The sequence below is a fragment of the Pithys albifrons genome, chromosome Z, assembly GCF_047495875.1.
Source record: "Pithys albifrons albifrons isolate INPA30051 chromosome Z, PitAlb_v1, whole genome shotgun sequence".
NCBI lineage: Eukaryota > Metazoa > Chordata > Aves > Passeriformes > Thamnophilidae > Pithys > Pithys albifrons.
Window position 1 is genome coordinate 9,240,688 of NC_092497.1, and position 17,116 is coordinate 9,257,803.

The following is a 17,116-nucleotide window of genomic DNA, read 5'->3' on the forward strand; positions in this document are numbered from 1 at the left end:
CTTTAATCAAAATAATGCTCAGATAGTCAGCAAAATCCTTGCACTCCCATCATCTCTGAGTAAGCCTACAAAGCAAGTTCCTGGTCAGTGTATTTTTCTGAGCCGATGGCTCACATCCCAGGGCTTGGCAGTGGATGTTAATGAGGGTGCCAAACTGGAACAACTGGATTAGACTTTGGCACCCAGAGCCCCCCAGAGCAGTGTCCTCTGGGAAGAAGTGACGCCCTCCTGGAAAGGGGCTCTCAGCATGGACCCTTCCCCCTTTCTAGCTCTGGAATTTGTTCTTTCTCCTTTCTTTTTAAAAAAAGATAATGATTAGGGTTTATTTGTAGCTGAGAAGAGTGCTCTTACCTTTCTACACTGGGAAATACTAAATATTTTGGGTTTGAAGTGATTGGAACCTGGAGCTGTTCAGAAACAGGGATTGATAACTGGAACTGTCTGCTGTGTCAACATTTCTGCTGTTCAATCTCCCTTCTGAAACACATTTTATTTGACAAATTTGTTTTCAGTGTGTGCTTCTAGTTCACTTTCACATCAAATAAAAGGACATTATTTTTGCTAGGTGCTGGGATTAGTACAGAGACAGTATGCTGCAGAGGGTTGGAAATTATTATTTTTTTACTTGCTCATCAGAGTTACTGACTAAATTCCCACTGCAGAGTGTTGACCCTAAGATCTGCAACGGGAACATTTCTTTTGGCTGTTCTTAAAGCAAATTTCTGCAGCCACAGCGTGGTTTGGAATTGCTATGGAGAGATCACTGGTTAGAAAAGCACCTTTGTTCATTGTTAATTGACTAGAGCTGATCTGGCCTCCCTGAGCAGCTGATGACACGGAGCTTCAGAGGGCATCCGGAGGGAAATATTTCCTGCCCTGTATTTCTCCATGGGAAGAGAAAGGACTGGCCACTGCTGGCTAATTCCACACCAAATGCCATTCAGGTTGGATGTGATGCTCAAGGTTTGAACAAAAAGGACAAGTCAGAATGGTAGCAGCCTGCTAACTGCAAAAGGAAACTAAAAGGAGTGTCAGCTTGCAGAATAGTTTCCCAGTAGAACTTGCAAAAGCCCCATCTCAAGTGTAAACCAGGTAAAACACACCTGAAACGTGCTTGTTAGAGTTTGCCCAGTACTTGTGTGATCTCTCCTCCATCTCTACTTTCTGTGTTCCAATCTGAGTCCTTAAATAAGTAGCCAAACTTTAGCAGTTCATGAAGCCACTCCCGACCCACTGAAATCTCGTTTTGCTGCTGGAAGTAGATGAAAATCCTTTAAGGCAGCATGGCCTGCTGTTCTCCACCCCTCTCTGTGCTGCTGTGCACAGCTCCACAGAAAAGGCCTTTCAGGAAGGCCGATCACATTTGCTGCACATAGGAGAAAAGGGAAAGCATTTTGTTCATAATCCATTGTCACACCAGCACATTGTTTTATTTCTGATGATTGGCATTCTCCTAAGTCTGTCATCTGCAGTCAGACAAACAGATTTTGCAGCTTACATTGCCTCTGAGATGTTACTGCTTCTCATAATATTTTGTTCCTTCAGCTTCAGGCAAACAAACTGTTTGATGCAAAGGAAATAAAAGAAAAATGGAAGACAGAAGGTTGTTATCAAGGTCAGAATAAAGATCAGATGTCTCAGGACAGCCTCAACAGCCTGCCTGTTGCCTTCACTGCTAAGAAGCACAAAATAGATGTTTGCTGAGGGTAGTTTAGTGAGAAACATCTCATTCAACTCTGTGAGGGTACTGCTAGGGGATAACTCTAGAGCAGAAATAGAAATCTGGAGAAGAAAGGAAAGCAACAGAGACCTGAAATCAAGGAGGCTGGACCCAAGATAGGATGAGGAACATCAGGATGTGGGCTGGCAAGTGCAAGAGTGTAGCCTGGAAGGAAAATAGAGCATAAACCTATGTAGCTAAATGGTAGTGAGGACCATTTAGCACCAAACCTCCAGAGAAATGTGGGACAACTGTATGTGTCTTTTGTAGCAGGTCAGTGCAATGTTTGCACAGAAGACCTTTCTCTTCAGCTCCAGCTTTCTACTGCATTTTTCAAGGTACTCACCGTGCCTTGCATACCTGACCCAGTGCAAACAGGGCAAAAATCTAATGAGCTTCTGACATCCCAGGAGTAAAAGAAGCCACGGTATCCTCACCAGAGAGGTCACTTCACTTATTCTGTGCTTGCACAGAAGTACAGAGGAGAGGGAAGGGCAGCCCTGGTCCAGCCAGCATTCACTTGTGCTCCAGAGATCTCAGTCTGTCAGAGGCCTCCTTGTTGGAGCAGCCCTCAGCTGCAGTCCTGCTCCCTACACTGAATTCTGTGTTCAGTAACAGCGTTGCAGCTGGAGTTGTGCCAGTCTGCTGAGGTTCCATAACCACGTTCCTCACTGCAGCACTGTGAGGCATTTGGGGGCCAACACACACCTGTCATATCCTCAGCCTCTCCTGGAGGGAACTGGGCAGGAAGGGCTCTACTTGGGAAGAGTTCCTGTACGCTTGTAGTAGAAATCAGGGTCAAGCTCAGCAGCTTTCTGGTTGTCCTTGGTCCATGGGAGAGCTCACTACAAACCCAGCCCTACTGGAGGAAACCCTGTCTCCCCCAGAGCTGAGTTTCACTGTTTTGTGGAGAGGCTCTGCTGGGCCACAGAAATTCATCTGGAAGCTTTGGACTCGTTTGGGTGTGCTGGAGGTGATGGAAATGGCAATGCTGGATGGAGTCTTTTGAAGCATGCTTGTACCTTGTTCAAAACCATTTGGACACTTTTTAAGCCACTCAAAGTTTAGGCAAGGTAAGTGTCCAAATGCTTATTCTTAAATTACTTTGACAATAACAAATAAAATCCCTGATCCTTTAACTTCGATGTTGCATTGTTTGAGATGGTATCTAACTGCATCTTCTGGAGATTCAGTTTCTGTAACTGATTATTTTAAGTTGTGCCTTGGTTGTGGATTCCTGTGGGTTAGAAATTGTCTTGCAATGCATCCTTTCCAGACCATGTAAGGTTTGTCTGAAAATTAGCTTTTTCTCCTTGGATGCTGTTTTTCCCTCTGTACTTCATACAGATGCTGTACTTACTTTCTACCTTTTGCTCTCACTGTTCCTTGCTAAATAGATTCTCTCCTTGTACTGTATTGCTGTTCTCTGTTCTCTTCCTTTTACTTAAGACTGAAACCATCCTTTTGTGAGTTTTCAGGTTGTTTATTTCCTTTCTGATGTCTGCAAGCAAAATGCAAGTTTTATTTGCCTTTTAGATGCACTGGTGCTAGTTTGTGGCACTTGTAAAATTTAAAAGTCCATGAAAGCCTTGGGATGTTGGAAAATGTTGGCCCGAGGTTTAAAATAGCAGAGAAGTTATAATGCATTTGTTTGGTTGCTTGGATCTTTGAATCCGGTTCTACTGCTTTATAGTATTTATATGAATACACTGATGGATCTTAATGGCTCGGATAGAGCCTGTGAGAAAACACAGTGCTGCTCTGAAGAGAGTGAAATAAGGATAAGAGGGCGATAATGGCAGAGCTAGACAGGCTGGGCAGGGTTGGTTCAGGCAAGGTCACACTGACACACAAAGACGGAGGGAGCCAAGGCTGGCGATGGTTCCCACCCTTCTCCCACCCCTGGGGCCATGGAGAGCTGCCACAGCTCGATGTAGTGTCCAGAACTCTCAGCACCCAACAGGCTCCAGGGCCATCTCTCCCCATCCCTGCAGCAAGTCCTGGTGGTGATGGGAACCTTCTGTCAGGCACGTTCCAGGTGCTGTCTCTGATTTAGCAGCATCAGACAACTTGGAGATTTGGATGCAAACCTGCCTGCCATGTGAGTCTGCTTTTCCTGCACATGGAGTGGGAAACTTTGTATTTTGTCTGTAAATTGGAAATTTTGTTCCAGGAGCACAGTCAGAACTGAAACCGAGAGCTGTGATTTGCAGCTGGTTTTAAATACTCCCGAGCTTTGTTGGCCTCTGGCACTTGTGGCTCAGCTGTATGTTGTTTCTGACATGGGAATGTGGCCCCTGACGGGACAAACAGGTGAGAGTCTGATGTCTGGTGCCTCTCCTGGGCTGTGAACGTGCCAGCCTAATAAACACACTGGGAGGTGCTGCGAGCGGAATACACAAGCAGGTTCCCGGTGCAAAGCTGTGCAAGGCAGAGCTTCCGAATCCCATCAGGAAGAAAACAAACTGAAAGTAGGGCCAGCCTTATCCAGTGCTATTTATAGCTGAGCTCTGCTTCCTTCAGATAAATCTGAGTCTCTGAAGCACGAGTGATGCACAAGCCTCAGGCTGGGTCTTTGCCCTGCATCAGTGGCACTCCCATGGTCGTGCTCTCTGCTTACTATTGGGTCCCTCCCGGTATCACCTCATGTGCTCTTTAGTAGGAGAGGTTTTGCTACCCTTCTCCTGCACCCCAAATTTGTGGGTGGTCTGTGAACAACATGCTGATGCAGTGGGCCTGATTCTTTACTCCTCTCTACTGATCTTGCACCCTTGAGCTCACTGATGCTCAAGACATGGTACCTGGGGCTCTGAGTCGCAGGAAGATGCTATCAAGGTGGAGAGTACTTGATTTAGGTGTAGGAGAGCAATATTTTTTTGGAAGAGGAGTGTTTATGGGAATAAATGTGATGTGGGAATTTATTTTAGAGTGTTTCCTCATGGCTGGTGAACTCAGCTGTTTTCCTTTAGCTATCAGGAAGCTTTTAAGGACTTGGGAGGAGAAAACCTCAGGAATGCTTGTAGTAATATTTTCAAGTAGCCATCTGCTGCTAGAATGAGAGGATTTGTAAATTTATTAGATGAGAAGCTCCAGGCATTGTCTGTAGCGTATTCCACCAGATAAGCCTTATATTTTCTGGTACCCATGAATAAAGTCATCAGCCAGTCTCATGCCTATGGTGCAGGTGACTGACAGTCTGCAGATGAGAACTACTCACAGTGCTGAGCTGTGTCTTCTGTTCCAGGAGGTTTTTGAGAAGATTTTGGTGAAGGAATTTGTCCTTCTGCCTGTGTGCTTGGTGAGATGTGGTCCTGCCATACTGACCACCTTGGTGGTGCCTCATTTCTTTGGAGAAGTCCCTGCCTCTGTTTCAGTACCTGTCCTCTGTTACCAAACCTGACAGCCACCCTGACCCTCCTAACTGCCATGTCTACTATCACAGACATATAGTAGGTAAAGTAGGTAGACATCTGAGCAAATCCCTTCTGCTACAGATAAGATGGGATAGCAGGGAGTACCTTAGGTCAGAGTTGCTCATTAAATATGCAAGAGAAATGCAGGAAGCTCAAACTGACTGGAAGACATTGGAATCTCTGAACATTTTGATAGTCATCAGATGTCTAAACCATTTCCTCTCTAAGGCAAACAGTACAGCCAAGTGTTTAACTCTTAGTGACTCCTCTTTAGGAAGAGTTATTCCTCACAGACCTTATCTCTGCAATGGCTTCTGTCCTGGGAGCAAGTTTACCTCCTAAGCACATTGAGCTGATCCATTCTGTCTTGTTGCATGATAAAATGTCAACAAATTTGTCTACAAAGCGTGGAATAGCTCTGAGAATCTTTGCTTAGCAGCTTCCTTATCTGCAGATTACTGTCATAGCTGAAACATTTGCATTTGAAAGAAAATACAGATTTTAAGATAGAACGCTTTTCAATGAATTTATTTTTAAGTAACAAGTAATTTTCGTTTATCTCCCTCAATCAGCTTTTACTCACAGTCAAAAGACTTGTTTGCTATACAAAGCAGCCTCATCTATTGCAGTGAATGAAACAGTCACAGTGTGATTGAACGTGGCATGCAGTAAACATGTGAGAGGTGAGACTGAATTTAAAATCAGACTGAACCTTCCGTTCTGGAACTGGGGAACTGTTTGTGAATCACAGAAATGAGAAGCAGCAGAGGCCTTGAGAGTGTCCACTTCTTCTCAGCTGTCACAGGCAGTGTGTTATCATTCCTGAAGTGCCTTCCTCAAGGTGAGACTGGGCAGTCTAGACGTCTTCACCAGCGATGGCAGACTGGAGTCACTGCCTTCTGTGTCTTGTATGGTACACACCTCTTAAAGCATGAGGAAAGGATTGCTGTGCCCCTCCAGCAGTATTAATTTGCTGATTCCCACACCAGTCTCTGATCCTTTTCTCCACTACTGTCACTTAGCCAGAAATTCCCCAGTTTCTACATGCTTATATATGTTCTTCTTTCTGTCTGTGCCCCTCTCCCCTCATCTTTGTCACATTTCAGGTATTATTTTCAGACTATGTTCCAGTTTGTTGAGATAACTTTGAATCCTGATCCTGACAGAATCCTCTGTCTCTCAACTGTGCCATCTGCAAACATTCTGTGTATTTTGCAATTCACTATGCAAGTGACTAATGAAAATATTGTACAGAAGTGAACCCAGGATAGTCCTTCATGGGAACAATCTAGAGATGTCCTCACAAGCAGCCAAGAAATCACTGACTACATTCTTGGAAATTAATTTTGAAGTACTCATCAGCTTCATAGTATTTCTTTATCTTGCTACTGAAAACAGGGAGTATACCAAAAACCTTACAAAATTAAAGGTAAAACTCATCTGAAAGACCTGTTACCATGAAAAGGAAGGAAAAAATTCTGTTTGATGAGCCCATATGCACTGTTCCTTATATTCTTATCCTGTACATTTGTATGGATGACTTAATACTTTGTTCTCTGGAATGGCAAAAAGCAGAGGTACAGACCATCAATCAATCTCCTTTGCTGAGCATGCACCACAGGACAAGAGCCCTGTGTGCTGTACCCTGCCATGATGGCTCCAAGGTGGACATGCTGCTCACTCCATGCTCCTGGTGCCCCTCACTGAAGCACCAGCTGATTATCCCTGCCTGGATGCCCATGCTTACCTTTGGAGAGAAGTCCAGACCCACACATAGCCAGAGCACAGCCAAATCTTCTTCTGCCACAGTGGTATCATATGCTCAAAGTGCAAGCAGGACCCAGGAACTGCTTCTCCACCAAGCACAGACATAGCCAAAGAGGCTGACTGGGCTGCTTTGACCTTTAACCAGTCTGCACTCAGTTATCCCAGCTCTTCAAAATCTTCATTATTGCCCTGAGTCAAAATGAGTGTGCTGGTTTAAAGGTGAACCAGCAGGGGAAATGAACTCACCACGAGAGAGATTATAAGTCAGAGCTAAAATTTAATAATAATATTACAATAACAACACTGACACACAAGGGAAATTGCTTTCAACTCACAAAACCCCAGCAGTATAACGCAGTGTCCTGGGGCACAAACCCAAGGGGGTTTGTTTGCCCTTGTGCTGAGACCCCTGTGGTTCCCCCAAGTCCAGAGCAAAAGGAAAAGAAAAACCTGTTGGTGCAGGCGAGGGCTGTGGTCTGGGCGAGAGCGGTGATCTCCTCCTGTCAAGGTCCTGCTGCTGCTCTGGATCCGACGAGAAGTTCCCAAGGTCTTCTTACCCACCACTTATGTACCCTCAGGGAGCACTCAGTCCCTCCCCCTGGGCGGGGACTCACACAATGGGTGATTAACTGTGGGAGCCAGGGGGTGTTGAGCTGTTGATGGCCCATTAGCAGCTCCGCCCCCCTCAGGCTGGGTGTGAAGGTGATAATGGCTCCCTGGGCAGCTGCTGCTAATGACCCATTGACCCTGGGGAATGAATAGAGGGGATAGAATACACAGCTTTGATCACCCCCACACAGGGTTAGCTGGTCCCTCCTGCTGAACTAGGACAATGAGTCATTTGGATTTAGCTCACTCTTTGTCTTTATCCCAGCTAACCATGGTGAGAAGTAAATCTGTCTGTCTTCCTCTCTCCCACTTCCACACAGGAAAACTTGTCCTGCTGTCCATGTTGGCCCTGGGGAGAAGAGGCTCCAGACACTGCCCTGTTACTCACCTCTAAACCTTGCTCTGCCTGTCTCTTGAAGTATAAGAACTGATGACAGAGTTACTTTGCTTGTGAGTGAAGTACCCTGTGCTTTCAAGGTGAACAAGTCAATAATCTGTGGGGCTCTCCTGTGACTGACTGCAGGAGCAGCCTTGCTTTTTTCCCCATACTCTTCAAAGTGCCTGGGCTTGGCTTCATTTGTCATGGCTGGCAGAGGATCCTCTGGGAGGTGTCAAGGTCCAGTTACAGTACCAGGCTGGGGCACATGATAAGCAGCAAAGGAAGAATAGCTGACAGTGTCCTTGATGGAAAGCATTTGGGGACTTTGTTGTAGATGCACTCCTTTGTCTCAGCATCAAGGAGGGATAAACTATTTGCTCCAGCAAAACAAGAAGTCAGCAGACTCATGATAAACTGAGTGTCCAAGGAGACTCTCACAGCAGCAGATCCCTCAGCAAACAGCAGAGACAAGTTACACAGGGAGGAGGATAAACAAAAAAATGCAATTTGTCATTGTAGGAAGAGAATGGGAAAGATTTCATCTGTGCTGGTATTGACTTGATGTTTCTGGATGCTCTTTTGCTGAAAGTTTTTGTCAGGAACCAATAAGAAACACATTTGGAGGTGACAGGAGAAAAATAAAGGACTGCATCTTAGCTCAAATCAGAGACTGCTCTGAGGGAGTCCAGGAGAATATTTGCACCAGAGAACAGGGCAAGTCAGACTGGCTTCAGTAGATATGTGGAGGAACTTACTGTGTAGATCTACACTTCAGCATGAGCCCTCAGCATGACACTGAGGCAGACTGAAAGATAGACTAGCTGTGAAATGGAGAAAGTGTCCAATACACAGACCAAAGGTGCACACAGCTGTTTGGGGTTGGATGGGTATTCCCAGTTGGAGTTTGGTCGGTCTGTCTGTCTGTCTGTCTGTCTCTGCAAGAACCCACCCAGGGCTCATCTGGCAGCTGGGTGACCTGGGCCATTGTGCAGCCAAACTGCATCCATGCGAGCCTCTGCCCTTGCTAAATCACAGCACATTTTCAGCTTTTCTACCCTGAGAGAGCCCCAGAGCTCTGCTGGCACCTTGCTTTGGCCCAGACTTGTGCATACAGACACGGGGAATGTGGTTTGGACAGTGGGTTTGTGTCAGTGCTTTGCTGCCAGGTCAGGCACACCCAGAGAGAGCTGTGGGCCAGTTCTGTTGAGTATTTGCATCCTTGCTCCAGGAGCAGATGTCTGCCAGTGGGAAGCTTTGAGTAAAAGTCTTCAGCAAGTGTGAATGCTTGGAGGAATGTCCAAATCCCACTGCTTACTGTGTGTGCCCAAGGTATGGGGGAAAGTGGGTGGTTGGGAGAGCCCAGAGGGGCTGGAAAGCATTTATGCTGCTGTGCTGCACAGCTGGACTTCTACAGGAGTCTGTGGCTCTGTTCAGCTAAGGAGGGAGTGGGTGAGCTCTCCAGGCTGCTGGGCTGGGCAGAACAGCAAGGCCTCTGGCAAGGCTGTACAGCTACATCAGCTCAGCCCTGACTTACAGACACTTCAGGCAGAGGAACAAAGATGTGTCTAAAGCTGAGTATTAAGGCAAAACACAAAGCTAAATTAATGAAGTGAAAGTGAATGTGCAAAATGAGCTGTGATTATCCTGGATTGTAAAAGGGAAGGGGAAAATATTTGGAAAGTGTATTAGAAGTTAAAGGAGGGCAGAATATACGCTCATTACTAAAGCAAGCTTTCAGCTAATACTGAGTGTTATGAATAAGGATGAAATATTTGATGCTGTATCGTTTAATCTTACAATAAGTGTCTGAGACTGGCTGCTTAGTGTGATTAATGTAACAAGGATAAAAGCACAGGTCAGAATAGGGAAAAAGCATGTTGAAGAATATTTAGATGAGACCAGGTCTTGCTCATCAGCAAGATTGGCTTAAACATACCCTGGAGTACTTAAAGAAGTAACCAGAGCAATTTCAGACCATTACACGTATTTCGGAGTGGTTTTGGGCTACATCCATCCTGCATTTTAAACAGAGTCTGAGGCTGGTGTTTATGTGCAAGTCCATTGGCAGTATCTGAACTGGGTGAGTACCTGACTCAGAGTCAGGGCTGGGGTGTGCTCTGGGGCACGGAGGAAAGGAAGGATCACTCTGCTGTCACTTACGGACCCACACACATTCATGTACCTGTGACATGGGCAGAATGAAATATGATAGTCTGCTGTCATCAATCCCTAAACACTTTCCAGTGATGCTGTAGAGCCAAAGTCTGGCAAAAAGTTTTCTGCAGTGCTTTCCTAAAAGTGACTGTCCTTGCATGCAGGAGGGACAGTGGCACGGACAGAGTTCCAGGGCCCAGAAACCAGTGTCTGAACAATTTACCCACTCTAAAGGGATCCAGAGCTAGCCACAGGGACAGGAACAGTGTGGATGAGAGCACAGCAGTGCATCAGGCTGCACTCTGGCCTGTAGGACAAGCATGGCCAGAGAAAGGAAGGAAGACCTGTAAGGAATGGAAGAAATGAAAAAGTACCTGGAAGAAAATGTTTGCATCGGACTCAGAGAATTACTGACCAGGCAGACCAATTTCAAAGACTGGAAGAGCTCTTGAATAAATGGCAACACTGTTTGTAAATGTCTAGACAATAAGGTGATTCAGAGAAGCTGACATGGATTTGTCCAGAAAAAATTGTCAAGCCACTATAATTTCTTTTCTTTCCTTTGTTTCAGAGAAATGGGCCTCATGGAGAAGAGAGAGGCAGTCAAGGTTATCACCTCTATCCATCTTGACTTGACTAAAGCTTTTGATCCACAGTGACATAACCAAAGTAGAGAAATATGAATTATGTAAAATCACCATAAAGAGGCTGTTTAGGTGGCTCAGGCAGTGTGTTTAAAGAACAGTTATACAGAGCTCACTGTCAGACTCTGAAAGTGCTTCAAGTGAGACCCTCCAACTGTCAGTTCTGGTCTTTTTTTGATCAATACATTCATAAACAACTCCAATTACAGAACAGGGAGACCTCTTTGGGAGGACAAGACACTTTGCAGTACATGATTATGTTCAAAATCATCTTGATAAATTGGAAGAAATTCCAAAAATCAATGTGATGAAATTCAATAAAGACAAGAACAAATACTGAATTTAGAAAAGGGAAATTAAGTGCACAGATATGAAAGAAGAGATGGCTGCTTAGACAACGTGCCCAAAGGGGAGAGTTTAGCAGATCACTGGCAGTGGTCAGCAATGCAATAAGACAAAGATATGTGTCATTCTGATTAATTATCAAGAATATAAGATAGAGGAGGTTGTAACTGCTGCCCCAGGGTGGCCCTGTACCATGTTTACAGCTGCAGAGAAGGGCTGAAGGGGGAGAACAGGAATGGTGAAGGTTTGGGTCCTGAAGGCAGGACCTTGAGGCAACAGTTGGAGCAATTGGTTTGAATTCAAGTGGGGGAAAAAGAGAACGGAAGATGAACAACAGCCTTTTCTTGCCTGTTTGAAGACTTGTAGAAAAGGGAATAAACTGTTCATTGTGTCCATTGGGGAGATGGTAAGGTGTAATTGGCTTGACTCTTGGTAGAGGAAATCTCCTGCATAAGGGCAATTAAGCACTGATGTATCTACAGGGATGTTGCTGCATGCCTGTTGTTGGAGGTTTGTGAGAGCAGCCTGTGTGAATTGTGTCACCAGTGGCAGGGAAGTGTCTGATCTTGCCCAGAGCAGAATGGATGTGCTGCATTGCTGTGATGGCTTTGCCTAGGACTGTCCTGATTACCGGGTTGGCACTGGAAGGAATTGGTCCCCAGGTCACATTGGCAGAGACTTTCGTCAGCAGCCCAAGGAGCTGTTTGCCAGGCAAAGTCATCTGAGCATGTTACTTGGCCAGTTCATGTAAGGGTGACCTGGGGATGTGAAAATGCCTTAGTCTTTCCTCTTTTCTCCCTGCGGCAGATTTTATTATTTTCTTTTTCAGGCGTGGGATGGCTAAAAGGCTGTTATTTCACACAGAGCAGTTGCCAGCAGGGCCGTGGTACTGCAATGCTAACAAAGAGCTCCTTGAAAGACAATTAATAGGAAAAGGAGGAATTGCTCATCAGTCAATGTGCATGTGTTGCATGTGGCACAGCACACTTGAGTTTTGGCAAGCCAAGGGTCAGCCAGGGGGATGTGCCTGTGCAGCTGCTGGGGTAACCTCATGGAGCTGCAGGCAGAGCCTGCCCATGGCTGCTGCACCACTCCCAGATCAGCCTCCTGGCCAGGAAGGTTTGACCAATTGCACTGTGTCACTGCGAGTAACTAACAGCCTGTGTGCCCTGAAAACTGATCAAGCATTATTTCTTTCAAAGGAGTGACATCAGAAACTTGGGAGTTTTCAAATCTGAGTGGATAAATGGTCTAATCTCCTGCTGGGCAGGAGCCATTACCAGCTGCCATAGATAAAAATGATAGTATTCTCTTGCTAGGAATGAATGGATTATTGCCCTGCTAACCTGCTGTACATAGTAATGAATATACAGGTCTTAATATCTATTTTTTCCATAAATAAATAAGGGTTTGAATAGTCTCAACTCCTTTATAAATAAACAGGTTTTAAGAAATGAAAAGAGGTAGGTTCTTCAAACAGAAATGAGTTTCACTCACTGATTTAGCACTACAAAATAGTCAGGTTAAAGATTACACTGAAAAAATGACACCCAGATCCTTGCTTTTGTTACAGATTTCATCAGGATCAGGAACATAAAATGCTGCTTTCTGTTTGCCTGTCTCCTCTTTGCTGTTTACACATACTTTCCTTTTTCATGTGCTTCTTCAGTCTTACTGTATCATGGTTGAACTTTTGCTCTAAATTGTTTCACAGAGCCAAAATCCTGGGTTGATTATCACATGCTTCAGGGAAGAATTAACTTCTTGCTACTACACAGACAGTTGGTTCTTTCCTCAAATGCTCCACCCTGCACAGCGTGGATACAGCTGATGACAGGAGGTTGTGCCATGCTGACAGGCCTCTGGGAGCAGAGAAAAGGCCAGTGCTGAGCAGATGCCTGATTTGATTGCAGTATCATGAAGGCTAATTACTCTAATAAGCATTTATGGGATTCAGAGGTCAGGAGGAGAAAGATCACAAACACTTTGAAAGTGCCAGAGGTGTTGAAGGAAAATTGGAAGTATTAAATGCCAATTTGTGATTGCTGGAGTTCAGGCTAGCATCACTGAGAGATGCTGACAGTCACCTCAGGGCAGAGCCTGATGCCCCGAGGGACTGTTTTCAAGCTGTCTACAATATGTACCTAACTCAGCTACTGTTGACTACTTTGAATGTAGGAACGAGCACCCCAAGCAAGTCAGGCTACTTGCTTTTTGGGGCTGGTGAATCCACCTATGTGTGTAAAGGTTGGAGAGCGGCAGATGTGAGACCTAACTGAGCACTGAGAGTGAAGACCTTGAATGAATCTCCATCAGAGGGAGCGTATTTGCAGTGGGCAGATCCAAGGAAAGCTGTTTGCTTGGGGAATACTGAAAGGAATTGGATTGGGAAACCACCCCATGAGCTCATGATAGCAGTTGTGTTGTTGGTCCACTCCGATGAGGGTCCTGCAACACTCTGTGTTCTGTTCTGGGCCCCTCAGTTCAGGAAAGAGATTGAGGGGCTGTAGTGAGTCCAGAGAAGAGCAACAAGGCTGGGGAAGGGACTGGAGCACAAGTGCTGTGGGGAGAGGCTGAGGGAGCTGGGGGTGTTTAGCCTGGAGAAGAGGAGGCTCAGAGGTGACCTCAGCACTGTCTAGAACTACCTGAAGGGAAGTTCCAGCCAGGTGGGGGTTGGTCTCTTCTCCCAGGCACTCAGCAATAGGACAAGGGGGCACGGGCTCAAGCTCTGCCAGGGGAAATTGAAGTTGGAGATCAGAAAACAATTCTTTCTAGAGAGAGTGCTCAGGCATTGGAATGGCCTGCTCAGAGAGGGGGTGGATTCCCCATCCCTGGAGGTTTTTAAACTGAGTTGGATGTGGCACTGAGTGCCATGATCTGGTAAAGGGATTGGAGTTGGACCAAGGGTTGGACTTGATGATCTCGGAGGTCTTTTCCCACCCACTCGATTCTATGATTCTATGTGTTAGCACAGACATGAGGACTCAGGAGTGTGTCTGTACAGGGCAATGGGGATGGACTCTAGCTGCTGAACCTTCATCTGTGTATTTCCTGCTGATGTGGTGGGCTTGGAAGTGTGACTGTTTTTCCCAAATATTAGGGAAAGTAAACTGAAGAGAAATAATATGAGTTAGAGGAGAGCTATGTTGGACATAAAAAAACATCTTATTGTCCACAGTTTTAGAGTGACACTTTTAAAATCTCTGATTGGAAAAGCCAACCCTTTTTCTGTGCCCAGTATGAGCCTTGTTGGACATGTTTTTGTATCCTGTTCCCCTGAGCTCTGCATTTCTCACTTTGAATTAAAACTCCTCACTACACCAGCCCCTTCATCTGAGGCAGCTGCTGGTGACTGTCAGTGTCAGCAGTAGCTCATGATCCAAGGGAGATGTTCCTGGAATAGACATACCCAGCACATTTTGTGCACAATGGCCAGCCTTGGCAATCACTCTGCTGTTGAACCTGTCTCTTTATCATTAACGATTTTGTTCTGGACCATATTGAATTACGCCATTCCTTTATGCCAGATAGCAAAAGTGGTTACGTGGAGACTTACAATTTCACCTCTACAAGGATGTTCAAAGCTGTGTGCCACTCCAGACTCTTCAGTTGTATCTTATGGTCCTGGAACTGCATTGTGATACTTTCTCAGATGGATGCCTTTTACGTTCTGCTTTTTCTTCCTCAGAGTAGTGTGTAATAGACAGGAAATCAGTTCACTAGAGGGTTAACTACTCCTTGCTGAGTCTCTTGCTGGATTTTCATGCTCCACAGAACTTCACAGTATAAATAATTTTACAAAAGAGAATTAACAGTTTTTCCCAAGGAACTGTCATAGGAATGCCCAATCTGTGTAATTAAAGTATTGAGAATACTCCTTGTTTTCTGGAACAGGTACCAGATAGGTGGTCATGGGTAGAGTATTTGGTAAGTTCTAGGATAATCATCCCCATTTATCATGTTTATAGGATGATGTTTAGGGTAGTTTATCTGCTGCACTGCTTGGACAGGAACAGATATACCTTTGAAAAGCTCAGCAGAACCATCTGAGGTGCTTGTCCCTGTCCTGAACTGACAGATGCCCACAGGAGTGTGTGCTGACAGACCCAGTGACAAGTCATCCTTTTCCTCTCAGTCTGATTGAATTCCCAGATCTTAAAATCGAGCGTTCTTTATGCTTTTGGTCTAACTGAAATGTCTCTTCTAAACTGTAAGCCATTTATCTGAGTTCTAATCTCTCCTGCTGAACTGTCACAGTCAAAAGGCAAATCTCATTACCAGGCAAACAGAAGGTGTAGGGAGGATTTCAGTGTTAATGAAGGTGTTTTCATCTCCCTGAAGCAGCAGTGCCCCAAGGACCTTTGTCACACGTTGCTTGCACCCCACATAGGAACAGAAAGCTAATTTGGGGTTGTCTGGCTGAAGGATAGCCATATGGCATGGCACTTGGACTAATTAGTCGGATGTGATGGAGGTAATTTGTGCAGGGCCAGTGTCTGGGGACCGTTCTGTGGCACTGCTCATGGTGTTTGGGGACCTCTGGGATGGTGTCGGCTGTGGTGCAGAGTCCTGGTGAACAGCTCAGGCACCTCACAAGGCCCATCCTACTGGTGGTAGTGCTCCCATCCTTGCTGGGGAAGGTGGCCTTGGGCAGATGCAGAGTCTCTATGAGAGGGGCTTCACCCCTCATGGAGCATCCTGCACGAAGGTGAGTGCCAGGAGTGCTGGGAGCACTTTGAAAGCTGCCTCTGGAGGTAAGTGTTCGTACCTGCCACACACTCTGGTCTGGAAACCAGCTGCTCCTCAAGAGGGGTTTCAAAGACCCTGCTGAGGGCATGGGACTCCATCCTGCCTGAGTGCCCTGTGCTGACTGGAACTGTCTTCTTGTTTCTTCTTGTTTTAAGGTCAAGTGGCAGAAGGATGACATGGACAACAATTCAAACTTCTTCTCTGTCTCCTCAGATGGGCGGATTGTTTCATGGACTTTAGTAAAGGTAAACAGTAGGTGGCAATTCCATTTTCCAGTCAGTCAAATTGTAATCAATTACCTCAAGATTCCAATTATTTATTATTTTTATTTCCAGTGAGCCAGGTTTCAAAAGAAGGGCCAGCAAAAGATTGCAGGTGCAGTCACAGCTGGGTCTGGTGGTCCATGTTAAACTCTGAAATGAGCAGAGCCAGCCTCCTCCTTGTCAGGATCTAACCTTCATCCTGCCTGCACCTGCAGCACCCCATGGAATTAAAAATCAAAGATTGTTTTCCTGCTTGGGTGCTGCAGGAATTCAGGACTGGTCCTTGCTCTGAAACTGTCCTTGTCCCAGAAGGGTCATCCAGAGACAGAATAATCTGCTTTCTTCCACAACTTCAAGATTCTCACCCCCAACATGCCTCCCTACAGGTTTCTGTTTGAAATGGAAGAGTGTCAATGCAATTTTCTCTCCATATGGCCAAAGTAGAACCAAGGAAGTTCACATTTGCAGTGGGATGGCAGCATGCAGAGGGTTTCCCCCTGTCACGACATTGCCAATACAACTGCTGTTAAATAGTTTGCATGCCCTGACTTTGACAATATTTTTCTTTTGGAGTACATACAATGATAGAAACCTACCAATAATGTCCCAAAATGACCCTTAGATTTATGTCTCTGAATTCCAGCATGTGGGGTTTTTTTCTGCTGGGTATTTCATTTTTCATTTGAAGATTTCAAATATTTTACTAAAAAAAAAAATTGAATTGCCCTAAATATGAGTTTGAAGCAGCTGCCCCATTATTCCCCAGCAACAAAGAAATTTCTTTACGTCCTTGGGTGCTCATTTTTCAGTGTTATACCATATGTTATACATATATGTTCTGGAATTTTAAAACTTTGCTACCACGGCTAGGATTCATGTCTAGCATTGTATGTAAATCCTAGTCTCATGTTCACCTCAGGAAGAGGAGCCTCTTCTGAGGTACAGGGTAGGCACATGCAGATGGCACGAATTTTGATGTTATTTTTTATAGACTCCTCTAGGTTCATACATGCAGCTTCAGAATTGAAAATATCTTCTGGAAGTGTGTCCCAAGTCCTTCTCCCCAAAGAGCT

General features: G+C 45.3%; 1 protein-coding gene across 1 annotated transcript in view; it reads left to right on the top strand.

Annotated features, from left to right (window-relative positions):
• The window catches only part of DNAI1 (dynein axonemal intermediate chain 1), a 148,085-nt gene that overhangs the window by 73,918 nt on the left and 57,051 nt on the right, over positions 1–17,116 (top strand). The window contains exon 14 of the mRNA XM_071580462.1: positions 15,936–16,025. Within this exon, the coding sequence (XP_071436563.1) occupies positions 15,936–16,025 (90 nt within the window). The remainder of the gene's footprint in view (positions 1–15,935; positions 16,026–17,116) is intronic.